The sequence below is a fragment of the Aspergillus japonicus genome (genome assembly GCF_003184785.1).
Source record: "Aspergillus japonicus CBS 114.51 unplaced genomic scaffold BO86scaffold_17, whole genome shotgun sequence".
In the NCBI taxonomy this organism is placed as follows: domain Eukaryota; kingdom Fungi; phylum Ascomycota; class Eurotiomycetes; order Eurotiales; family Aspergillaceae; genus Aspergillus; species Aspergillus japonicus.
In genome coordinates, this window is record NW_020291654.1 from 157,405 (window position 1) to 179,297 (window position 21,893).

At 54.9% G+C, this 21,893-nt stretch overlaps 8 protein-coding genes across 8 annotated transcripts; 5 read left to right on the forward strand and 3 right to left on the reverse strand.

Moving 5' to 3' along the window:
• The first annotated feature begins 103 nt into the window (after positions 1-103).
• Positions 104-1,926, forward strand: BO86DRAFT_336633 (uncharacterized protein). Its single transcript, XM_025668919.1, has 3 exons — positions 104-713; positions 776-1,432; positions 1,496-1,926. The coding sequence occupies exons 1-3, from the start codon at positions 596-598 to the stop codon at positions 1,630-1,632; spliced, it is 912 nt and encodes a 303-aa protein (XP_025528753.1). The 5' UTR covers positions 104-595; the 3' UTR covers positions 1,633-1,926.
• A 909-nt stretch (positions 1,927-2,835) lies between these two features.
• BO86DRAFT_310592 (RNA polymerase II mediator complex subunit MED27 domain-containing protein) lies at positions 2,836-3,960 on the reverse strand (the record flags this gene model as incomplete). Its single annotated transcript, XM_025667871.1, has 3 exons — positions 2,836-3,012; positions 3,064-3,738; positions 3,817-3,960. 3 exons carry the CDS (start codon positions 3,958-3,960, stop codon positions 2,836-2,838), a joined length of 996 nt encoding a protein of 331 aa, XP_025528754.1.
• A 1,134-nt stretch (positions 3,961-5,094) lies between these two features.
• Positions 5,095-5,615, reverse strand: BO86DRAFT_378369 (uncharacterized protein; the record flags this gene model as incomplete). Its single annotated transcript, XM_025670625.1, has 2 exons — positions 5,095-5,444; positions 5,519-5,615. 2 exons carry the CDS (start codon positions 5,613-5,615, stop codon positions 5,095-5,097), a joined length of 447 nt encoding a protein of 148 aa, XP_025528755.1.
• A 265-nt stretch (positions 5,616-5,880) lies between these two features.
• BO86DRAFT_62629 (putative protein kinase Yak1) lies at positions 5,881-9,472 on the forward strand. Its single transcript, XM_025677517.1, has 8 exons — positions 5,881-6,701; positions 6,773-7,044; positions 7,101-7,300; positions 7,362-7,521; positions 7,574-7,833; positions 7,891-8,010; positions 8,082-8,440; positions 8,493-9,472. The coding sequence occupies exons 1-8, from the start codon at positions 6,146-6,148 to the stop codon at positions 9,257-9,259; spliced, it is 2,694 nt and encodes an 897-aa protein (XP_025528756.1). The 5' UTR covers positions 5,881-6,145; the 3' UTR covers positions 9,260-9,472.
• An 821-nt stretch (positions 9,473-10,293) lies between these two features.
• On the forward strand, positions 10,294-13,636 carry nip1 (translation initiation factor eIF3 core subunit c). Its single transcript, XM_025671835.1, has 2 exons — positions 10,294-10,828; positions 10,929-13,636. The coding sequence occupies exons 1-2, from the start codon at positions 10,489-10,491 to the stop codon at positions 13,199-13,201; spliced, it is 2,613 nt and encodes an 870-aa protein (XP_025528757.1). The 5' UTR covers positions 10,294-10,488; the 3' UTR covers positions 13,202-13,636.
• A 383-nt stretch (positions 13,637-14,019) lies between these two features.
• Positions 14,020-14,903, reverse strand: BO86DRAFT_310537 (ESCRT-II subunit protein SNF8; the record flags this gene model as incomplete). Its single annotated transcript, XM_025667866.1, has 2 exons — positions 14,020-14,332; positions 14,416-14,903. 2 exons carry the CDS (start codon positions 14,901-14,903, stop codon positions 14,020-14,022), a joined length of 801 nt encoding a protein of 266 aa, XP_025528758.1.
• Positions 14,904-15,247: 344 nt separating this feature from the next.
• On the forward strand, positions 15,248-17,120 carry BO86DRAFT_447464 (60S ribosomal protein uL30). Its single transcript, XM_025676587.1, has 4 exons — positions 15,248-15,321; positions 16,020-16,131; positions 16,342-16,508; positions 16,565-17,120. The coding sequence occupies exons 1-4, from the start codon at positions 15,305-15,307 to the stop codon at positions 17,022-17,024; spliced, it is 756 nt and encodes a 251-aa protein (XP_025528759.1). The 5' UTR covers positions 15,248-15,304; the 3' UTR covers positions 17,025-17,120.
• A 1,389-nt stretch (positions 17,121-18,509) lies between these two features.
• Positions 18,510-21,760, forward strand: mfp (putative peroxisomal multifunctional beta-oxidation protein (MFP)). The gene is made up of 7 exons (XM_025671836.1): positions 18,510-18,767; positions 18,860-19,087; positions 19,151-19,259; positions 19,319-19,408; positions 19,464-19,851; positions 19,901-20,309; positions 20,359-21,760. Exons 1-7 carry the CDS (start codon positions 18,609-18,611, stop codon positions 21,685-21,687), a joined length of 2,712 nt encoding a protein of 903 aa, XP_025528760.1. The 5' UTR covers positions 18,510-18,608; the 3' UTR covers positions 21,688-21,760.
• The last annotated feature ends 133 nt before the right edge of the window (positions 21,761-21,893 follow it).

Genomic DNA, 21,893 nt, shown 5'->3' on the forward strand with positions numbered 1-21,893 from the left:
AAATAGCTGCGTGTCTCACAAATGGCCCAATCGGGTTAGTCCCTCCCTCTCCTCCTTCTTGCTAGTCTCTCGCTTCTCTCTCTCTCGCTCGCTCTCGCTCGCCTCTCGTCTTCTGCTGCGCCTGACTGTGGTCTGCTTGGGCCTTTTTTTTACTCTTATATCCTCTTTTCCTCTGCATCGTCTCCAGACAAGTGTCAGTCGCTTCTCTGTCCTCATCCTTTGCAGTTTTGTTGAGCGCCAGACCCCGTCACTCGCTTTGTTTACCCACCCCGACTCTCGCTGGACCCTGCCGATAATCTATCAGCCGATCTGCATGTTTCAGGCCCGCTGGCCTAAAAAGACCGACCACCCTCTGCAGTTCCATCGTCTTGTCAATCTCTGGGCATCGTTTCCATCGCCATCGACTGCATCATCCGTTTAATCTCAATCATTCGACACCTTGTACCTTCTCGTCTGAGAGACGAATCCTCATCACAGCGACGGGCCCACGTCGATCGGACCCTGAATTTCGCCAAGGGGGATCACTCGACCCCTCGGTTTTCACCCACTCTCTACGACCTCCATCATCCACACAGCCCGCACAGCCCGCACAACCATGCGTTCCCTATACCTCCTACCCGCCTTGTGCATCCTCCTCCTACTGGGGACGATCTCATCGGCGTTCCCCTCCCCTGGGGACGAATTAGCGCACGGTCAATTCCTGCGGCGAGCTGGTCAGTACCGCCTCAGCCCCTAAACGCTGGCTCACTTTGCCTGCATACTGACCATTCCAAAGACACCACAGCAGCCGACAGCGCCACGACCGGACAAGCCGCCACGACCGGCAAGAGTGCAGCCAAGACCGACTCCGCTACCGACTCGGCCACCGACTCGGCCAAGGAGACCGCTTCAGGGACGAAAGCCACCGGCAAAGCCACGGGGACCGCAACGGGGACGGCCACTGGCACCGCGACGGGGACCGACACGAACAGCGGGACCGAGACGGGATCCGATTCCTCCACCAAGAAGGGCAGCACGAAGACGACGTCGAGCAACTCGACGACCACCAATGCCTGGGCCGGTGGCATCTCGATGCTGACGCCCGCGACGACGACCACAACCTACTACAAGATCGGCAACTCGGTGACGTTCGCCTGGAACTACACCTCGCTGGACGTGACCCCGACGGCGGTCAACGTCATCGCCTCGTGCAGCCTGAACAGCCACAAGTACACGATCACGCAGAACATGACCGTCAAGGAGACCAACAAGGTCGTCTGGGACACCGGAGAGTACAAGGCCAACGCGACGGTCCCGCTGCTGACCGCCTCGTACACGCTGATCGTCTGGGACGCCAGCAAGGCCATCTCCGACACGGCCAAGGGCGGCCACCTCAGCGCCGCCAGTTACACCTTCGCCATGTACAGTCCGCAGCCGTACACGCCGTTGAATGGTTAGTTTTCTTCCGACCCTTTTTTTTTGTCTCTTTCAGAACTAACCGATATCCCCTCCGCAGGCTTCGTCTGCGCCACCTGCAGCGGCGCCCTCTCCGAACTCGAACGACAAGGTCTGAAGTTCGTGTTCGGCATGGTCCTCATCACGATCACCACCTTCACCTGGTTCGCGGGTGACTTTGGGGTCTTTTCCACATAGGTCGACTACTATTTGTATCAATGCCATGAAAGCCAACATCGTATTTTTAGTTTTCTGATCCGCGAAAGAAAATGTAATCCATCCTGCATCATGTTTTGGTTTGTGCAAAGCGAAGGGTTTGTTGCTTTTTTTTGTGCTCTCATCATATTATGAATAATAGCGATCTTTATTTGTGTCTGTGTTGTTTCGGTTGGCGTGTCTCTTTTTTTCTTGGCCGAGGGTGGTGATAATGTATGTTGTTGATAGACTGATGATTACCTCATGGAGATTTTGGGAAAGATGTGTGTTTCTGTGGATTGGTAATTGTACTGTAGATGAGACCGCTAAGGACTACGGAATAGATATGTGTCCTGTACTTGGATCTGCGTGTTATTACTGTATGTGATTATGTACGTGTGTGTGTGTGTGTGTGTGTGTGTGTGTTTGCATATGCAGGAATGCATGTTTCCAATGCACGGGGTTGTTTTGGTACAGGTACAGTACGTCTTCTACTGGGATCCTGGGATCCTGGGATCCTGGGATACTGGAATGGAAAGGTTTGCGAGGAGGGGTTGATAATATGTGATGATGAATAAATTTCCGTTTTTCTTTGAAACGTTGGGTAAGGGCGTTTTGAGGTGTGTAAATGAATTATGTGTGTATTTGGTGCTTTGCTTTGATTTTCTGTCCGGGTCATTGTCGATGAAGTTGACTCTCACTTGTAGGCTTTTAATAAGCCTCAACGAGGATCGGGCAAGAGGCAAGAGGATAATACTATCGTGATGCCTTTTGAGGTGTCTTGTTCCTTCCATCTGGGGTTGTTGATGTGGGTTGGTTGCTTGGCGACGGGTTGCTTGGCTTGATGGGTCGTTTTGCTGTACAGTGGCTTTGTTCTGCTTGTTGTGTCTTCTGGATGTGGTTGGTGGATTTCTGGGGTTCGAGGTGAGGGTATTGGTGGGGGTTTAGGATGTGTGGATTGCTTAAGGCTGTTGGTTGTCGTAGGATCGGCGGTTTCGCAGGGCTGATCGTCTGTGTTTGAGTCGGGATTGTGTCCTGAGACAGGGGTAGAGGTTCCTCAGGGTGGGGAGATGTGGTCAGCGCTACCAGATGTCGGCAGGCTGAGGAGTGGTTTCGGGTTGTTGTACAAGGATTTCGAAATGTTTGCCGTTGTGTGGTTGATGAAGTTGATGACGACTAGTCGATGGCCATCTCTGCCTGTCGCCTTCACTCCGCGACACAGCTGGGATGGTAGGCTTCCCAGATGGTCGTGGACTGCTGGCCGTCCGCGGATGGGATGAGCTTCGGCTTGCGGAGGGCCGGTAACTGGGCCGCGGTGTCGGTCAGTTTGTTGCATTTCAGGCACGGCGTTTGCTTGATGTCGGAGTACGATGAGATCATCTCCTGTTGGTGCGTTAGGTATGTACTGGAGAGGTACCGGGATTGTGAACTCACCAGCAATTGGAGTAGGTCCCACTGCCGGGGACGCGAGTTCAAACACTGCATGACCGCCCCCTCGAGCTTGGTGACGGGCTGTCCCGGCGCCGCCTTACTGGCGATCCGCCATTCCGGCACCCCGTGGCTCTCCAACCCTTCAACGGTATGAACCCGGAAGACCATCCCAGCCTTCACCAGCGCCACCAGGACTGACGCCTCCTCGGTCTTGCTCGTCTGCGTCTGCACCCGCACCCCAGGCACGTTCCGCTGGGCGAACCCCTCCACGATCGCCCGCCAGCCGCCCTCTGTGGCCTGGATCTTCGACCGCTCCGCCTCCTCCTCGACGCTCCGCCGCTCCGCCTGCTTCCCCTGCTCCTCCCGCACGAGCTCCTCCAGCAGCACGTCGTAGTCCTCCTCCCACATCCCCGTCGGCTGCAGCAGCTGGCCCCCGTTCCCGCGGATCTGGGCATCGACCCGGTCCCAGACACTCCTCATCTCCGGGCTCCGCCACAGCGCCTGAAACTCCGCAACCTCCCGCGTCCCGCTCTCGACGCACTGCTTAAGCTGCTCAAACACCGCCCGCGGGGACGATGATACGCCCTGCTGCCGGCCACCGGCCGCTATGCCCGGGTTAGCCGCCGTCATCAGGGGTTCCAGTAACCGTCCTGGAAGCAGCGTGCGCAATTGATGGATCTGGTTTTCGGTTAGTGGGGCGGGTTCTCATTCAAACACAGGGCAAGAAAGGGATTTGATTTTGTGGATGGCTCTCACCACTCCCTCCAGTTGCTGTAGCTTCGCTAGCGATGACACAAGCTGCATCTCGGTGTCCCAGGCGTCATCGTCCGGGGAAACTACGCTGGACTCACGGATGTTCGCCGTGGGCAGCTTCACGTCCTGCGAGGGCGCGGCGGTCATTTCTGGCACCACGATGGGCATTCGTGGCGGGGCCGCGGCGGGGGCAGGTTTGGGTGCTCCTGCTCCTGCTCCTGCTCCTGCTCCTGCCATTTTCCCTGTGGTGTAGTGAGGCGTGCTTTTTCAAGAGATTAACACCTCAATGAGCGCAGATCAAATGAATGAGGGCCCGGTGGTGATGGATACAGGCTGCGGTCAATAAAGAATGAGCTATGACTTTGCATTCAAGCTTGTTGCAAGCGCGCACAGTCATTTAGGTATCAGTTGTGCCTTTGTGCAATCCAGTGAGATGAGCCTCCAGCTATAAACAAAGCAGTGGTCTTGCTATCAGATGAAATAGCCGCCAAATCGGTGCGTGCAAGAGACCGCGGCGGCCGAAAGAGGACGGAGACGTGCTGACTAAGCCTCGCCAGCCACATGCTCCAGCCACAGTTATATCCCTGGCAGAATCTGGGCTTTACTTTCCACCGTCCTTTATACCGCCTTAAAGGACACTGTTAGTCACACCCTACGTAGCCTCCCACGTCACAGAAGTGGGCTCTGGCCCGTGTGTTCGCCTCATTAAACTATGGAGTATGCGAAGATGACATGGTCCACCGGATGCATTGATGGTGGTGGTCGTGGTCGTAATGCCCCCTCAATGTTGAGTTTTGGGGAGGGGTCAATTGGGGATACTTTTTAGGCATGAGGATATTAGCTAAGGTATCATGGATTTATATGCCTTTATTCCTTCGGTCGGTACGGTCGACGAAAATGCCTGGGGTTCAGGGACCATCAGGACTTTTCAGTATCACTCAACCCTCACTAATGTGTATGGTCGTCTTTCGAGACCCTTCCTAGCAGCCCAACTAAACGCTCTCCAACGCTCAAGGGGGTGGATGCAGACTTCTCAATGGAGGCAGATCGTCGACGGGGGCTGGTCCAGCAGGCAGGCCAGACTGATGGGCAGCAGCATTATATAACGATGTTGTGACTTTAGGATACTCAATTTATCAGAGTAGTATTATCTTCAATCATCAAGGGCTCAATGGGGGCCTTTTGGTGAATAGAGCCACAATTGTCTTTTTTTTCCCCTCTGATCCCTTGACCCCACTGAAGCATAAGATAGATATACAGACAGGCCTCCCTGCCTATTATTCACTTCTTCTTGCATGGTCTGCGCCTTCGTGGTGCGCTTCCATTTGCTGCCACCCGATCGACCCTTTTTGACAGGCACTCCAAGCACTCTCCCCGATCGAATTCGTCATCACCCAACGGTATTTTGGGAGAGGCGAACACATCTTTGAGTCGTGAGATCAGAAGATTTGGATTGGGTCTGTGGGTTGGTTGGTTGCCCTTGCCCGGAACCATCCAAGTGCGGGAGGAGCAGAGCCTGAGGCCCTCGTCGGGTTTCCCCCTCCCTCCCGACAGAGTGACAGACAGCCTGAGACAGACAGACAGACAGACGGTGACTTGCACTGCACTTGCACTGCACTTGCGCTCAAGTACTGTACGTACAGTACAGACAGACTGTATCTCCACCTCCACCAGAGCCAACCTTCCCGAACTCCTCTTTCCTTACCTACCTTAACTCTTCTCTCCCTCCCCTTCTTCCTCTCTCTTCCCCTCCTCCACAATCCTCTCCAGCTGGATTTTAATTCCAGTTCTCTCGCAGTCATTTTGAGACTGTGCGCATTTCTGCCTGGATTCCTGTCCTAACTGGGACTTCCAGACAGTCCCTTCTCCCCCATCTTTTCCTTCCCCCCCCAACCTCCTTCGCGTGTGTCAGCTGCCGCATCGATACTGGTTACTGCGTCGCACCCACCCCCCCGTCCGTCATTGTGTATTGCGACCGCCCAACCTCCGTACGGACACTCCTCGTCGCTCTTGTCTTCCTCCCACTTCCACCAACCAACCCAACAATTCAACCCGGCCATTCGTAACATGACCTCCAGCGCTGCCTAGATCTATCTCCTCAATTCCTTCTCTTGCCTCGTTCGGTGACCTAAGTTATATATTGACCTGGCTTGCTGGTGTGCCGCGTCGTCTCCGCCTGATTGCGCTACGTGCGTCGGCCGTCCCCGCCTGCTATCTAACGCTCCGATCGTGGTGCATGTGCGCTGTCGACAGAGATAGATGATCATCGAATTCCCGATCTGATCTATCTTTGCTACTGAAGTGGCGTCGTTCACCAGCGTGAAGAGTAATAATGGATTCCCAGTGGCAGCCTTACCAGGATCCCTTACTGGGCCATCCGGCGCAGTTCAACAACGGCCTGACGTCGAATCCACAACAGCACCTCGCCTCAAAATACAGCGGCCAGCCACAGCACTCGCAGCCCCCGGTCGGATACTCCTATGAGCCCTTTCAATCCCCTGCCGGCTCTGGGAAACCCTCGTCGACCGTGACGAACTCCAAGACCGTCTCGATGGCCTCGTCTCCGGCTGCTACGCCACGTAGTCGAGATTATGTCACCGATGCGGATACCACCATGGAGGACGCCGATCCGTATAACCGGGCCAAGTACACTGCACGGCCTGCCCACCACAGCCGTCCTTCCTCCCAGTACTTCTCCCATGAAGAGTCTTCGGCCGCTCGCAGATACTCTCCGGGGAACGTCTTGTCGTCGCCCATGTCTTCGTATAATGCCAGTCCCGGGAAACATAACTCGTACCCATTCCCGCCCGGCCCGAATCAGTCGCGACGCTCGCCGACCAGGGCGCCGAATTACGCCTCACCTCCCCAGTCGTTTCAGTCGCCGCCTTGTGAGTAACGTCCACTACCCCCGTATTTGCTGCACACTTCATTGTCGCTAACCTCTTTGCTTCTGTGACAGCCGGCTCGCGACCGCCTCGACTCCCTCCCCTGCAGCCCACCGATATGAGCCCTGATCAGTTCTATCCGCCCTCTGCGGGCTCTCAGCTCAGCGCAGCCTTTGCGCAAGACGGGCGATCCCCTCGTTCTGCATCTATCTCCGGCGGCAGCCACTTACCCGGTCGAGGACCCATCCCCAAATTTCAGAAGATCAAGTCGGTGTCGGATCTGCAACCGCACCTGAATGCACAGCCGCCGTTCAGACGTGCCAACCCCGAAGGTGGCTTTATCAGCGTATGTTCTGGCACCCCACAGCACATGCGTGGATTTGTTCTGACATTTCTATACAGCCCCTTCAGGCGTTGACAACACATCTTCCCGCCACTTATCGCATATGTAATCCCGGCTTCAATTACGAGTCTTCGAGAAATCCAAGGCGCGTCTTGACGAAGCCCAGTAAAGGCGTGAAGAATGATGGTTACGACAACGAGGATAGCGACTATATTCTCTATGTCAATGACATCCTGGGGAGTGAGGAAGCAGGTCACAAGTGAGTAGCCTGCAGGGCGGTCTTTCGCATCCTATTTGGGCATCTTCGCTAATCTTATCAGGAATCGCTACCTTATTCTCGACGTACTGGGTCAAGGAACCTTTGGGCAAGTTGTGAAGTGCCAGAATCTGAAAACGGGAGAGGTCGTGGCCGTGAAAGTCATCAAGAACAAGACAGCCTATTTCAACCAGAGCATGATGGAGGTGTCGGTCTTGGACCTGGTAAGCTCGGCTTTTCCTGGTTGCATGGGAATTTCGCTAATTCCGGGCACAGCTCAATAGCAGGTACGACAAGAACGATGACCATCACCTACTCCGCTTGAAGGACACTTTCATTCACAGGCAACACCTTTGTCTTGTGTTCGAGTTGCTCAGTGTCAACCTCTACGAGTTGATCAAGCAGAACCAGTTCCGAGGTCTCAGCACGACCTTAGTGCGTGTATTTGCCCAGCAGTTGCTTAATGCTCTGAGTCTGCTCAACAAGGCGCATCTGATCCACTGCGATCTGAAACCGGAGAATATCTTGCTAAAGAAGTGAGTCGGCCGTCCAAGCACACTCTAGAGCGCTAAAGCTAACTCCAAGCCGCGCAGTCTGGAGAGTCCCATCATCAAAGTGATCGATTTCGGCTCAGCATGCGATGAACGGCAGACTGTCTACACCTACATCCAGTCGAGATTCTACCGTTCGCCGGAGGTTCTTCTTGGCTTGCCGTACGTCCCACCGCAATCGTCTCCCGCCTAACCCTCTCCCCTGCTGGACGGCACGACTGACAATTTCCTAGCTACTCTTCTGCGATTGACATGTGGTCCCTTGGATGTATCGTTGTGGAACTGTTCCTGGGCCTTCCGCTTTTCCCTGGTTCCTCAGAATACAACCAAGTCTGTCGAATCGTCGAGATGCTGGGCCTCCCTCCGACATGGATGCTAGAGATGGGCAAGCAATCGGGCGAGTTCTTCGAGAAAACCCAGGATGAGTTCGGCAGGAAGACGTATCGCTTAAAGTCCCTGGAGCAGTATTCTCGCGAGCACAACACCAAGGAACAGCCGAGCAAGAAGTACTTCCAGGCTTCGACCCTTGAGGAAATCATCCGCAGTTATCCGATGCCCAGGAAGAACATGAAACAAGCGGAGATCGAAAGAGGTACGCCGTCTGCCAACGTCCTCTCCGAATGCATGGACTGACATGTCTTTAGAACTCAATAATCGCATAGCGTTCATAGATTTTGTTCGAGGGTTGTTGACCATCAATCCGCTCGAGCGTTGGTCCCCGCAACAAGCCAAGTTGCACCCATTCATCACACAGCAGAAGTTCACTGGGCCATTTGTCCCTCCGATGAACCTGAAGTATTCATCCCTCAACAAGACGGTGGCGCCTGGAATTCAGCAGCAGCAGCAAGCAGAGGCAGCCAGTAAACAGCGGGCGGCACAAGCAGCACACGCCCAGAGCGCAGCACAGAACGCATACAATATGCAACTGAATCAATTCCACACGCCAAGCCATGCCCAACCGCCACCGATCTATAACGGGATGTATGCTGGCCATCAGCAAGGTGCTCCGCCACCGTACCCCAACCAGCCACCAGCCTACGGTCATCAAATGAACATTCTGCCAGGGCAGATGCCGCAACAGCAATACGCGCCATCACAGACCCTCTACGCCCAGGCAACTACGAGGGCCGGCCGACAACGTGCATCCACCATGGACCCCCAGGGTGGAGGTATTCCGCCGACCATCCAGCGCGTGGCGAGTCATCTCGATCCCAACGCGCCGATCAGGCTGCAACCGAGCCCGGCCTACTACCCACCTCCACCGGATGGATACGTTGATGCCAACTCAGCCAACCAGCAAAGGCGTCGGGGAAGCCGGACTGGTGGCACAAGAAATCGGGACTTTATCCGGACTCTTGAAGACGGTGTCCTAGGAGGTGAAGGCTTCATGAGCCAAAATCAGTGGCACTGAGGGTGATGAGACCGCTGGCAGTTTGGTCGCACCTGGCAGGTGCATCGGCCTCGCTGACTAACATTCGATCAAGCAAGCACATGCTCCATGTGCATCTACCACGAGAGAAGAACAGTCAGATAGTTGTTCTCGCGTGTCCTCCTTTCGTGGGATCCTGCAAGTATTTTCCCCAGTCTTCGCACCACCAGGTATTCCCAGGTTGGACCGCTCTCAAGCCACAACAGTACCGTCACGCAACCCTGCTCCAGATGCAGTCTGCTTGTTGATCAGCATACAACATTCGATATCTTTAGCCCTGCTACATCCCATGGGATATGACGGAAGGAGCCACCCCGTGACACTCTGATCTCATTATAGTGACTAGCGCGGGGTCCTAGTCGAGCGTAAAGCGCCTTCCGGTGGCGTGTTGGTACTTATTTTGCCGATCACCGATGGATTAAATGTCTGTGACGCTCTTCCCAGGTTTCATGTCTCCTCGTGTCAACACTCTGATCATGTGTGTGGTGGGTTTCGGCATAGCCAGGAGTATTGGAAAGACCTTGATTTATGTCTCTTTTTATAGTACTTCCTTTATCTTTTTTTTTGTCCACATTCCTGATTATGCTTCGCACAATCTGCACGGAACTGCCTCTGTTATGCGCCGATGCGTCGAATTGTCTTCCTTTTCCATTTTGCCTTCTGATTCTCCCTTTGTTCTTCTTACCCTCTTTGTTCTTTCTGTGCAACCGAAGAGAAAAAACATGGCTGTAACTTGGATATTTGAATATGGACTGCGGTATATGAGGATAGGAACGAATGGCAAGAAAGCATATAGACGTGTTCTGAGATGTGCTGATATGATATAAGGATATACTCATAATAAATGATCGATGCATTGACGATTCTCCGCAATATTGAAATTGAAGATGGCGGAGTCGAGTCTAGAAACTAGAAGCGGGATGTGGTTGTCTAATTGCCCGATGCGGTTAGGTGTGGCCTCGCTTAAATTTCGTGTGTGGCTCGCGCAGCCCAACCTCTGCGGCTCCCGCCGTACCCTCACAACCTTGAACTGAATTTGCTCCCTAGGCAAAAGAAACAGACCGAACTGGCTCTGAGGGATCTCCGCTTCCATCCCTGAACGACTGTGCGTCACCCCCGATTTTTGTGACGACTCTCCATCGACCCTCCGCGACTTTTTCCCGGTTTATTTAAGCGTTCGAAAAGACACTCAATCAACACAACCCGCAAACATGTCGCGTTTCTTCTACGGTGGCGGTAGCGACAGCGAGTCCAGCTCGTCCGACGAGGAGGAGCTCTACAGCGATCGCGAGGAGGAGGAGCAGTCCGAGGAGGAATCCAGCGAGGAGGAAGAGGACTCGGAGGAGGAGTCCTCGTCCGAGGATGAGGGTGCCGGCAAGACCGGTGCCAGCCGTTTCATGAGAAATGTCTCGGACAGCGAAGAGAGCGAGGACGAGGAGAAGGTCACGGTCGTCAAGAGTGCCAAGGACAAGCGTTTGGAGGAACTCGAGGGCACCATCAAGTTGATCGAGAATGCCGAGAAGATCAACGACTGGGCGGTCATTTCGACAGGTGCGTTGGACCACACAGGACTCGCCAGGGTCGCCGACACCGGTCGGCGAGGATGAGGAACCATGGTGGTTGGATGCTAATTTGGGATCAATCTACACAGAGTTCGACAAGCTGAACCGCCAGGTCGTCAAGATCACTCAGTCCGGCCCCGTTCCCCGGGTCTACGTCAAGGCCGTTGCCGACCTCGAGGATTTCGTCAACGAGACCGTCACCAAGCAGAAGTCGGCGAACAAGAAGATGAACGCCAGCAACTCCAAGGGTTTCAACGCCGTCAAGCAGCGTATCAAGAAGAACAACAAGGACTACGCCGCCCAGATCCAGAAGTACCGCAGCAACAAGGATGGTTATCTGGATGGAGCCGACGAGGAGGCCCGCCCCGTCGTCAGCGCCCCCCGTCTCACCAAGGTCGAGCGCGTTGAGGCTCCCGTTGCCGATGCCCCCGCTGCTACTGCTGCTGCCGCCGATGATGGCTTTGCCACTGTCGGACGTGGTGGTAAGACCCTCCAGTACACCCCTGAGAGCATCCTCAAGCACCTTCGCGTCATCGTCGAGTCCCGCGGAAAGAAGAACACCGACCGTCTCGAGCAGATCCGCACCATGGAGAAGCTTCTGGAGGTCGCTCAGAGTCCTTACCAGCGCATCCGTATCTACCTGACCCTCATCTCCACCCGCTTCGACCTCACCTCTTCTTCTTCCGGCAACTACATGGCCGTGGACCAGTGGAAGTTCGCCGAGCAAGAGTTCGCTACTCTGCTGTCTGTCCTCGAGAACAACCGCGACTATGTCGTGACCGAGGGTGCCGAGGAGTGGGAGGACGACGAGAAGCAGCCCACCGTTACCGCCGGCGAGACCCTGCACATCCCCGGCAGCATCGTTTCGTACGTTGAGCGGTTGGATGACGAACTCACCCGCTCCCTCCAGAACATCGACCCCCACACCGCGGAATACATCGACCGCCTGGGTGACGAGAAGCAGCTGTACACCAACCTTGTCCGCACTCAGACCTACGTTGAAGGTCTCACCTCCTCCGAGAAGAGTGACCCCAGACAGGACAGCATCAACAGAGTCGTTATGCGGAGATTGGAGCACATCTACTTCAAGCCCTCCCAGGTCGTCACTATCCTGGAGGAGGCCACTTGGAAGACTCTCCCCGCCGAGTTGGACACCAAGATCACCCCCCGTGCCAACGTCGGTGATGTGACCGAGCTCGTCCAGACCCTCTGCAACTACCTGTTCAAGCACAGCGACGGTATCATCCGCGCCCGTGCGATGCTCTGCCAGATCTACTTCCTCGCCCTTCACGACCAGTACTACCGCTCCCGCGACCTGATGCTCATGTCCCACTTGACGGAGAACATCGCCAACTTCGACGTCAGCACCCAGATCCTCTTCAACCGCACCCTCGTCCAGATTGGTCTCTGTGCCTTCCGTGCCGGTCTCATCTACGAGGCCCAGACCACTCTCTCCGAGGTCTGCGGCAGCGGCCGTCAGAAAGAGCTTCTGGCTCAGGGTATCATCCTCCAGCGCTACTCCACCGTCTCCCCCGAGCAGGAGCGTCTGGAGCGCCAGCGTCAACTCCCCTTCCACATGCACATCAACCTGGAACTCCTGGAGTGCATCTACCTCACGTCGAGCATGTTCTTGGAAGTCCCTCTCATGGCTCAGACCTCTTCCTCCCCCGAGATGAAGCGCCGTGTCATCTCCAAGACCTTCCGCCGCATGCTCGACTACAACGAGCGTCAGGTCTTCACCGGTCCTCCTGAGAACACCCGTGACGGTGTCATCATGAGTGCCAAGTTCCTGGCCGCCGGTGACTGGAAGAAGGCCGCCGAGATGCTCAACTCGATCAAGATCTGGGACTTGATGCCCCAGCCCGAGAAGGTCAAGGAGATGCTGTCGCAGCAAATCCAGGAGGAGGGACTCCGCACCTACCTCTTCACCTACGCTCCCTTCTACGACAGCCTGTCGCTGGCCACCCTGGCCACCATGTTCGAGCTCCCCGAGAAGAAGATCCAGGCCATCATCAGCCGGATGATCTCCCACGAGGAGCTGGCGGCTGCGCTGGACCAGGTCAACGACGCCATCGTTTTCCGCAAGGGCGTCGAGCTGTCGCGCCTCCAGTCCCAGATCGTGACCCTGGCCGACAAGTCGATGAACCTCCTGGAGGCCAACGAAAAGACTCTCGAGCAGCGGACCCAAGGCATGGCCAACGCCTTCCAGCGCGATCAGGGCGCCGGCGCCCGCGGTGGCCGTGGTCCTCGGGGTGCTGGGCAGGCCCGTGGCGGTCCCCGGTTGCCCGGTGGTCAACAAGGCCGCCGCCCCGGTGGTCAGCAGTTCAGCGGTGGTGCATTGGGTGGAGCAATCAAGGCATAAAAGAAATGTTTTGTTAATGGCAAATTGATTGTTTTATTTCTCTCATGGTTATAATGCTCAAGCTTCTTCTTTCAAATTTCTGGAATCCCCTTTTCTTCTCCTCTTCCCTCCCTCCCACTCCTCCCTTCCTTCCTCCCCGCAAGCTTAACGTACGATATATTCCATGTGCTTTCATCCCTCCGTCTCTCCTCATGGAGCCAAATTCCCTTTTCTCTCTCTCTCTCTCTTGCTGGAATGAGTGTCGTCCATCGTCGGCGCGTCTGCATCCTCCTCTTACCTTTTTGATCTCCATATTGTACCTTTTTTTGTTTGTTTCGACTTTGCAGAGATGAATATGACGTTTAGAATGAATGAGGGTGGTACACAAAAATTCCAGGCAATGGAAACTTTCCAATGTGATGTATGAGATTAGAGGGCGAAATTGGAATTGCTAAAGATACTCATAAAATATTCTGGCGTATATGTATCTTTCATGTATTGTAGGTCTCTGAACATTTTAACTTGGTGTGATATAGCTTAGGTTGTTAAGTCTGCGGGCCCACGGTGGGGGGAAAGGATATGTATATACATGGCGGGTGTTGATGCCAGGTATCTTCCTAGTAGCAGGATGAGTGTGTGACCTCGCTACTAGGCTTATTGACCACGCGCGAGACCTTAATGCCTTGCAGGTGCGTTCTTGGGGTCCATGTAGCACCAAGGGGCGTGACGCCGGAAGGGCTTGGCCGCGGGCTTCTATGAAGTATCTAGTACCCGGGCGACGACTGTGTGTCTACGTTCAAGGGCTGTCCTACCAGAGAGCCATCTGGGAGTGGCTGTGCTCATCCACTATCGTCGAGCAGGTTCTGCGGCGACCAGTACTCGTTCTCTTCGCCTTGCGCATCCAGCCAAACAAGCCCGTCGGCGAGCAGATCATCGACCACCGTCTGCGCTCGCGCCTTCTCCCACTTCAAGTTGACCTGCAACATGGAGATGCTCACGTAGCCCAGGACCTGGATCACCTCCAGAACGGTGGACTGGTCCGTGTTGAGTTCCTTGGGCACCGACCGGATATATTGTTTGCTGCCGACGCGGATGATGGCAAGGCCCGAGCCCAGCGGCTCGAGGGACTGGACGGCGCGGAGGACATCATCTCTAGACGAGAACAATCCAAAATCAGTTTCGAGCGTCTCCACGGCCAGCCATACCATCGTAGTGAAGCAGGGATGACAACGTACTCGGTAACCTCCAACCCACTCCCGATCGCCCTGCCCTTGCCGACTCGCCGGCGGCACTCCTCCACCCCGATCAGCCCCCCGTTCTCGCTCCGCGTCTCGCGGCAGAGCTCCACGACCCGCACCGCCACCTCGAAGTAGAAGTCATTCATGTCGCCGCCCATGATCTGCGTCCAGAAGCTGGCGTGCTCGCCGGCGGAGCCCCTGCTGCGCGAGGCATTCCGCCCGCCCTTGACGTTGCTCCCGGCCAGCGGGTCGACCCCGATCGCGTTGCACATCCGGGCGAACTCGGCCCGGAAGGTCGGGTTCGATTTGATCTTCGAGCCATGCTCGACAGCGAAGGTGTGCAGCAGCGACTGGAACACGGAGAGTTGGGTCTGCAGCGAGGCGAGGTGCGCGGACCGGAGGTTCGCGCCGTGCGTCGCGTAGGATTGGCTCGTCTGGGTGCGGTTGGCGAAGGCACCGAGGCCGACGCCGCGGCGGGTGGCCATGATGGATGGGATGTGTATGGTGGAGATTGGGAGTGGTTTGGGAGAGTGAATTTGAACGTGGGGGAGAGGGGGATGGGGAGGGGAGAGGGCATGGTGTCATATGCCCGAGGCCAAGACTACTGACTTCAAAGCCTGAGGCAGCAGCGGGCCCGAGCGCTTATCATGATTGGTCACGTGGTAATAAAGAGCCCGCATGTCGATAAGGGCTACGCTTTACCCAGGATGGTAGGGCTATTTGGCTTCTGCAGCTAGCCCGCCCGGGACTAGCGCCAGCAGGCCCACCCACAACCCATTTTTCTCGAAGCGCGGCCGCGATTTTTCCTTCTCTCTTCTTGATCTTCTTCCCAGTACGACAGCACTCGCCCAACTCGCCCAACTCGCGAACTCATCGGACCGTCACAATGGCCTCCACTGCTACGTGAGACACCACCCTGTTCATTGATTTTCTCCCAGGTGTTCATTCGCTATGAGCCTGTGAGAATTTCAGTTACAGTCGTCCATATTTCTCTCGCTGGAGATATAAGCTGCGAAAACTTACCTGGAACACGGTTTTTCGCTGGGCAACCCACCAGCTCGATTCTTCCCGCGCCGGACCTTCATCCTCTAGTATCCATGCTTCGCCTCACTCCTTATGGACTCTGAAATGATCACATTGGGAGGGATGGGCGGATAGTGGGATTTGAACGGAAGGTCCGTGGGGTATTGGGGTTGAAAGCACTTGATGTTGCCTTCTCCTCAGAAATCATTGTTGTGAGCTATCGTCATTCTCAGGATTCCTTGTACTCCTTAGTGTTGGAGGGAGGAATGAGAGACGTAATGCTACAACGAACCCTCCTGAGCGTTATGCTTAGGGTCTTGTCGGATGAGGAAAGTTGGTATTTCTATTTGACCTGGTTGATGGTGGGTGCGAAAGGTATCGCTGAGAATGCATACTGAGTAGCACTTGATCACCTACTACAGGCAAATGAAACCACACTTCACCGATCGAAGCTATGTCGTCGAGTGCTTTCATCTATTGCCTTCAGTACGAGAATGTGGCGTTGTAGCTGCAGTTCTTACACTCGGCGAAAGTCTACTTGCTTCACCGCAGAAGACGATTCTGACTCTCTTCTGCAGCACTGTCCCCACCCAGGACCAGGTCCTCGTCCCCGAGACCCTCCTCAAGAAGCGCAAGAGCCAGGAGCAGGCTCGCGCCGTTGCCCGTGAGGAGGCCCAGAAGAAGAAGGAGGTTAGTATTCTTGCTTGTCCTTGTTTGTGCTTGTCTTTGTTACTTTGTTTTGTGCATCTACGGTGATGACAACCTACCTACCACGCGATTAGACTACGGTCGATGCTATCGCTTCTGTTAACCATCTTTCGGGGCTGATAATGATGCTTCCCATCTTCTGCATTGCATGAGTCTTCGGGTGAACTCGCTCGCTAACTGGATTCATTGCAGGCCAACAAGGAGAAGCGTGCCGTTATCTTCAAGCGCGCCGAGTCCTACGTCAAGGAGTACCGCGATGCTGAGCGCGAGAAGATCCGCCTTGGCCGCGTCGCCCGCCAGGAGGGTAACTTCTACGTTCCTGAGGAGCCCAAGCTTGTCTTCGTTATCCGTATCAAGGGGTATGTTCTTTTCTTCTGTCCTTTTTGTCATGAGGTGTGATGCTAATGTCCTGCAGTATCAACAAGATCTCTCCCCAGCCCCGTAAGATCTTGCAGCTCCTCCGTCTGCTCCAGATCAACAACGGTACCTTCGTCCGCCTCACCAAGGCCACCCAGGAGATGTTGACCATCATCAACCCCTACATCGCCTACGGTTACCCCAACCTCAAGTCCGTCCGTGAGCTCGTCTACAAGCGCGGTTACGGAAAGGTCAACAAGGAGCGTGTCGCCCTTACCGACAACCAGATCATCGAGGAGCACCTCGGCAAGTACGGCATCGTCTGTATGGAGGATCTGATCCACGAGATCTACACCGTCGGCCCCAACTTCAAGCAGGCCAACAACTTCCTCTGGCCCTTCAAGCTCTCCAACCCCACCGGTGGCTTCCACACCCGCAAGTTCAAGCACTTCATCGAGGGTGGTGACTACGGTAACCGTGAGGAGAACATCAACGCTCTCATCCGCCAGATGAACTAAGATGTTTCTATCCACCTGCTGGTCGTACTGGGTTGTTTCGGTCCGGGATTTTTAGATATGTCCTCGTAGCAGTTTGAAAATCCAAAAAGTTCAGGCAACTCAAGTTTTCTGTCGCTTTGTAGTCTTGTATCTGTGTAGCTTTTAGCCGTGTAGACTGCACCTATGGCCCTCGAGTTGATGCTCTTTGGAAAGGGATCGCAGCAATTGATCTTCGTACTCGGCGAAGTATTTTCACCATCGCACCCGGCTGGCTGGTGGCTTCCGCAAAGACTCACAGTCACAATCTCACTTCTGTTCTTGGTGTCGTCTTCTGTTTCGTTGATCTGCTCAAGACAGATCCCTGGATTAGAATCTCAATAGGCATACATCTTTTGAGCTCGAAATAGTCTGCAATGCTGGACAAATTGTCTTTGAGGTCACACCTCTTCACTACACATGACTTTTGACCTGCACTATGTCATCTATGGACATCAGTCAGAAGGAAATCTAGCATCTGATGGCACTCGCGGTTGTGGCTCTCTGTTCTCCCGATTGGAAGCTAGTCGGTTGTCTCTGTAAGCCCGGTAGAATGGTCATTCGCCCTCCGTGGGATGGTTCGTGTGTCTCGTCCAGCTTCGGTTTGAGCTGGACATAGGAGCATTGATATGCATTCTTATAATAATGATATGGATCGCGAGTGTCAAACTCTGTCAATTTTTGATGCACACTGTTCTTGGTAACAACATATATGTACGGAGGTATATTAAGAACGGCAGGCTATGACTATAGTTATGATTCTTTCCAGAAAAGTTCCTTCACATTTGGATTTCAATATACAAATGGGGCTTAACATCGGGCGATATATGCAGTAATAGGCACATCTTGCCTCAATCAATGAATCTTGATTATCCTCCGGATCACCCCGAGGAACAGCCACGTGCTGTCATGTTGAAGACAATTGAAATGCGTTGAAGAGATCACATGGTCCGATCTGAGTCAGCAAGGCCTGCCGCTCAAAGAAAGAAGACCCAGTCTACCCGATGAGGAATAGCCTCATCGAGGTGCGATGGAGTCGGGAAAATGGCCGGTGGATGGATGTGGGAAGGATACAAGTCGATCATCCTTCATGACTTTGTCGAATGAACAGGAACACAATATTTCCAATAGATATACATAAATCAAACACATCCAAAATCCAAGTCCCAACCGAGTGTACACTTTCTGAAATGCCCGATTATCTCATTGACGGGGGGGTGTCCGGCATGTGAAGGAAGCATCATCTGCCACCCCCAGATCAACCTCCGAGCTCCACCATCCAAGATACCGAGGTTCCCTTCCCAGCTCTTGCCGAACACTGCGACCGTCTCCAGTTCCAACACTCCCCAGATTTCTTCTTCCCTCTTAAGCTTCTCTTGATCCCCATCTCCATAACTTCTTCATTTATTTCCTCCCCTCCCCCGTCTTGACCCCGCAAATTCAACACCTTTTTTTCTCCCACAACCCACAACCACCGTTCTCCCTCATTCCTTCATTCCTTTCCCCTCCCTCCCCCTCTTCTTCTTCCTCCCTCACATATCACCCACCACACACACACACACACACACAATGTCAGCGGAGCTGCGCTTCGACAACCAGACCGTCGTCGTCACCGGAGCCGGCGGCGGCCTGGGCAAGGCATATGCTTTGTTCTTCGCATCGAGAGGTGCCAACGTCGTCGTCAACGACCTGGGCGGTTCGCACTCCGGCGAGGGCAAGTCCTCCAAGGTAGGTAGGGTCGCACAAACTGTGCCACATGCAACCTTCCTTAAACACTCTTCCGGCGTATGGATGCTAACCATGGTAAAATCGATACCAAGGCTGCCGATGTGGTCGTCGACGAGATCCGAGCTGCTGGCGGCAAGGCGGTCGCGAACTACGACAGCGTCGAGAACGGCGAGGCCATCATCGAGACCGCCATCAAGAACTTCGGCCGCGTCGATGTGCTCCTCAACAACGCCGGCATCCTCCGCGACATTAGCTTCAAGAACATGAAGGATCAGGATTGGGATCTCATCTACAAGGTTCACACGTATGGTGCTTATAAGGTGGGTTGGGATTGTTATCCGGGGCGGAATGCTAGGTGGAGTGGACCTGACTGTTCTTGATAGTGCGCCAAAGCTGCATGGCCTCACTTCCGTAAGCAGAAGTATGGCCGCATCATCAACACTGCTTCTTCGGCTGGTTTGTTCGGTAGCTTTGGGCAGGCGAATTACTCTGGTAGGTCTTTGGTGGGGAAGAATATCATGTCGAGGAGTCGGGCTAATCAGTGTTCCCAGCTGCCAAGCTTGGTCAGGTCGGCTTCACGGAGACGTTGGCTAAGGAGGGTTTCAAGTACAACATCCTTGCTAATGTGATCGCTCCGATTGGTATGTTGCACGGATGGTTGGCCGCTTGTTGGAAATCCCGCTGATGGTAAAATAGCTGCTAGCCGGATGACGGCCACCGTTATGCCCCCTGATGTCCTCGAGAACCTGAAGCCCGACTGGGTCGTCCCCTTGGTGGCTGCTCTGGTCCACTCCTCTAACACGACTGAGACCGGTGGCATCTACGAGGTCGGTGGTGGTCACGCCGCCAAGCTGCGCTGGGAGCGGGCCAAGGGTGCGCTCTTGAAGACTGACGCCACTTTGACCCCTGGAGCCATTGCGAGGAAGTGGAACGATGTCAACGACTTCTCCCAGCCCAGCTATCCCTCCGGCCCGGCTGATTTCATGGCTCTGTTGGAGGATGGCTTGAAGTTGTCCGGTGCTGAGTCAGGACAGGAGCCGGACTTCAAGGGCAAGGTTGCACTTGTGACCGGTGGTGGCAACGGGTACGTATCTTTGAACACAAGCTTTTGTTCAGTAGCTGACATGCTTCAGTCTGGGTCGCGCCTACTGCTTGCTCTTCGCTAAGTACGGCGCTGCTGTCGTTGTCAACGATCTCGTCGACCCCGAGCCCGTCGTTCAGGAGATCAAGAAGATGGGCGGAAAGGCCGTTGGAAACAAGGCTTCCTGCGAAGACGGTGAGAACGTGGTCAAGTCGGCCATTGACGCCTTCGGCCGCATCGATATTCTGGTCAACAACGCCGGTATCCTTCGCGACAAGGCTTTCACCAACATGACCGATGACCTGTGGAACCCCGTCCTCAATGTCCATCTGCGTGGTACCTACAAGGTGACCAAGGCTGCTTGGCCCTACATGTTGAAGCAGAAGTATGGCCGCATCGTCAACACCGCCAGCACCAGCGGTATCTACGGAAACTTTGGACAGGCCAACTACGCCGCAGCGGTAAGATGACTCTCAACATGTCGGGTGAGGCATTGCTGACACACAGTAGAAACTCGGTATCCTCGGTTTCTCCCGCACTCTGGCTCTGGAGGGCGCCAAGTACAACATCAAGGTCAACACCATTGCTCCTAACGCCGGTACCAACATGACCCGCACTATCATGCCTGAGGAGATGGTGCAGGCCTTCAAGCCCGACTATGTTGCTCCCCTGGTGGTTCTTCTCTCCTCTGACATTATGCCCGAGCCCAGCACCAAGGGTCTCTACGAATGCGGCAGTGGCTGGTTCACCCGCACTCGCTGGCAGCGCGCCGGTGGCCACGGCTTCCCGGTGGATGTCAAGCTTACCCCCGAGGAAGTGCGCAACCACTGGAAGCAGATCACCAACTTCGAGGATGGTCGCGCGGACCACCCGGAAGATGGCCAGGCCGGTGCTGAGAAGATCATGGCCAACATGTCCAACCGTAGCGGCAAGGGCGCGGAAAGCGGCAGCAACAAGGTCCTGCAGGCGATCGAGAAGGCCAAGCAGTCCACGACGGATGGCACTCCCTTCGACTTCGTTGATCGCGACGTCATCCTCTACAACCTGAGTGTTGGCGCCAAGCGCACCGATTTGCCTCTGGTGTACGAGAACAACGAACACTTCCAGGCGCTCCCCACCTACGGTGTGGTCCCCTGGTTCAACACCGCCAACCCCTGGAACATGGACGAGATTGTGGCCAACTTCTCGCCCATGATGCTGCTGCACGGCGAGCAGTACATGGAAGTCCGCAAGTTCCCCATCCCGACCGAGGCCAAGACCTTGACCTACCCCAAGCTCATCGACGTGGTGGACAAGGGCAACGCCGCCCTGGTTGTCTCTGGGTACACCACCAAGGATGCTAAGACCGGCGAGGATCTCTTCTACAACGAGTCGACTGTGTTCATCCGTGGCAGTGGCGGCTTCGGCGGGTCTCCCAAGCCCACGGCTCCTCGCCCCAAGGCTGCGACCGCCGCCTACAAGCCTCCTCAGCGCAAGCCCGATGCCATTGTCGAGGAGAAGACGTCCGAGGACCAGGCCGCGCTGTACCGTCTGAACGGTGACCGCAACCCCCTCCACATTGACCCTGAGTTCAGCAAGGTGGGTGGCTTCAAGACCCCGATCCTGCACGGCCTGTGCTCGCTTGGTGTCTCCGGCAAGCACGTGTTCAGCACGTTTGGTCCCTTCAAGAACCTCAAGGTTCGCTTCTCGGGGGTGGTGCTGCCGGGCCAGACCCTGAAGACGGAGATGTGGAAGGAGGGCAACACCGTCCTCTTCCAGACGACGGTGGTGGAGACGGGCAAGCCGGCCATTACAGGGGCGGGTGCCGAGCTGTTGGAGGGTGCCAAGGCCAAATTGTAAAGGTATCTATGAGTAAAACTAGCTTTCTCAGACTGTGTATATAAACGTTAATGAATGATTTGCACTTCATGGTATCCTGCAAGGTAGTCTTATTTAGATTATTTGGAAATTGGGGAAATTGGGACAGATTCCACCGGGTAGTGTATGTGGTGGGGAGGGCGGAAGGCCGCCTTTGATATCCGATGATTCTGCCTATTCGGTCATTT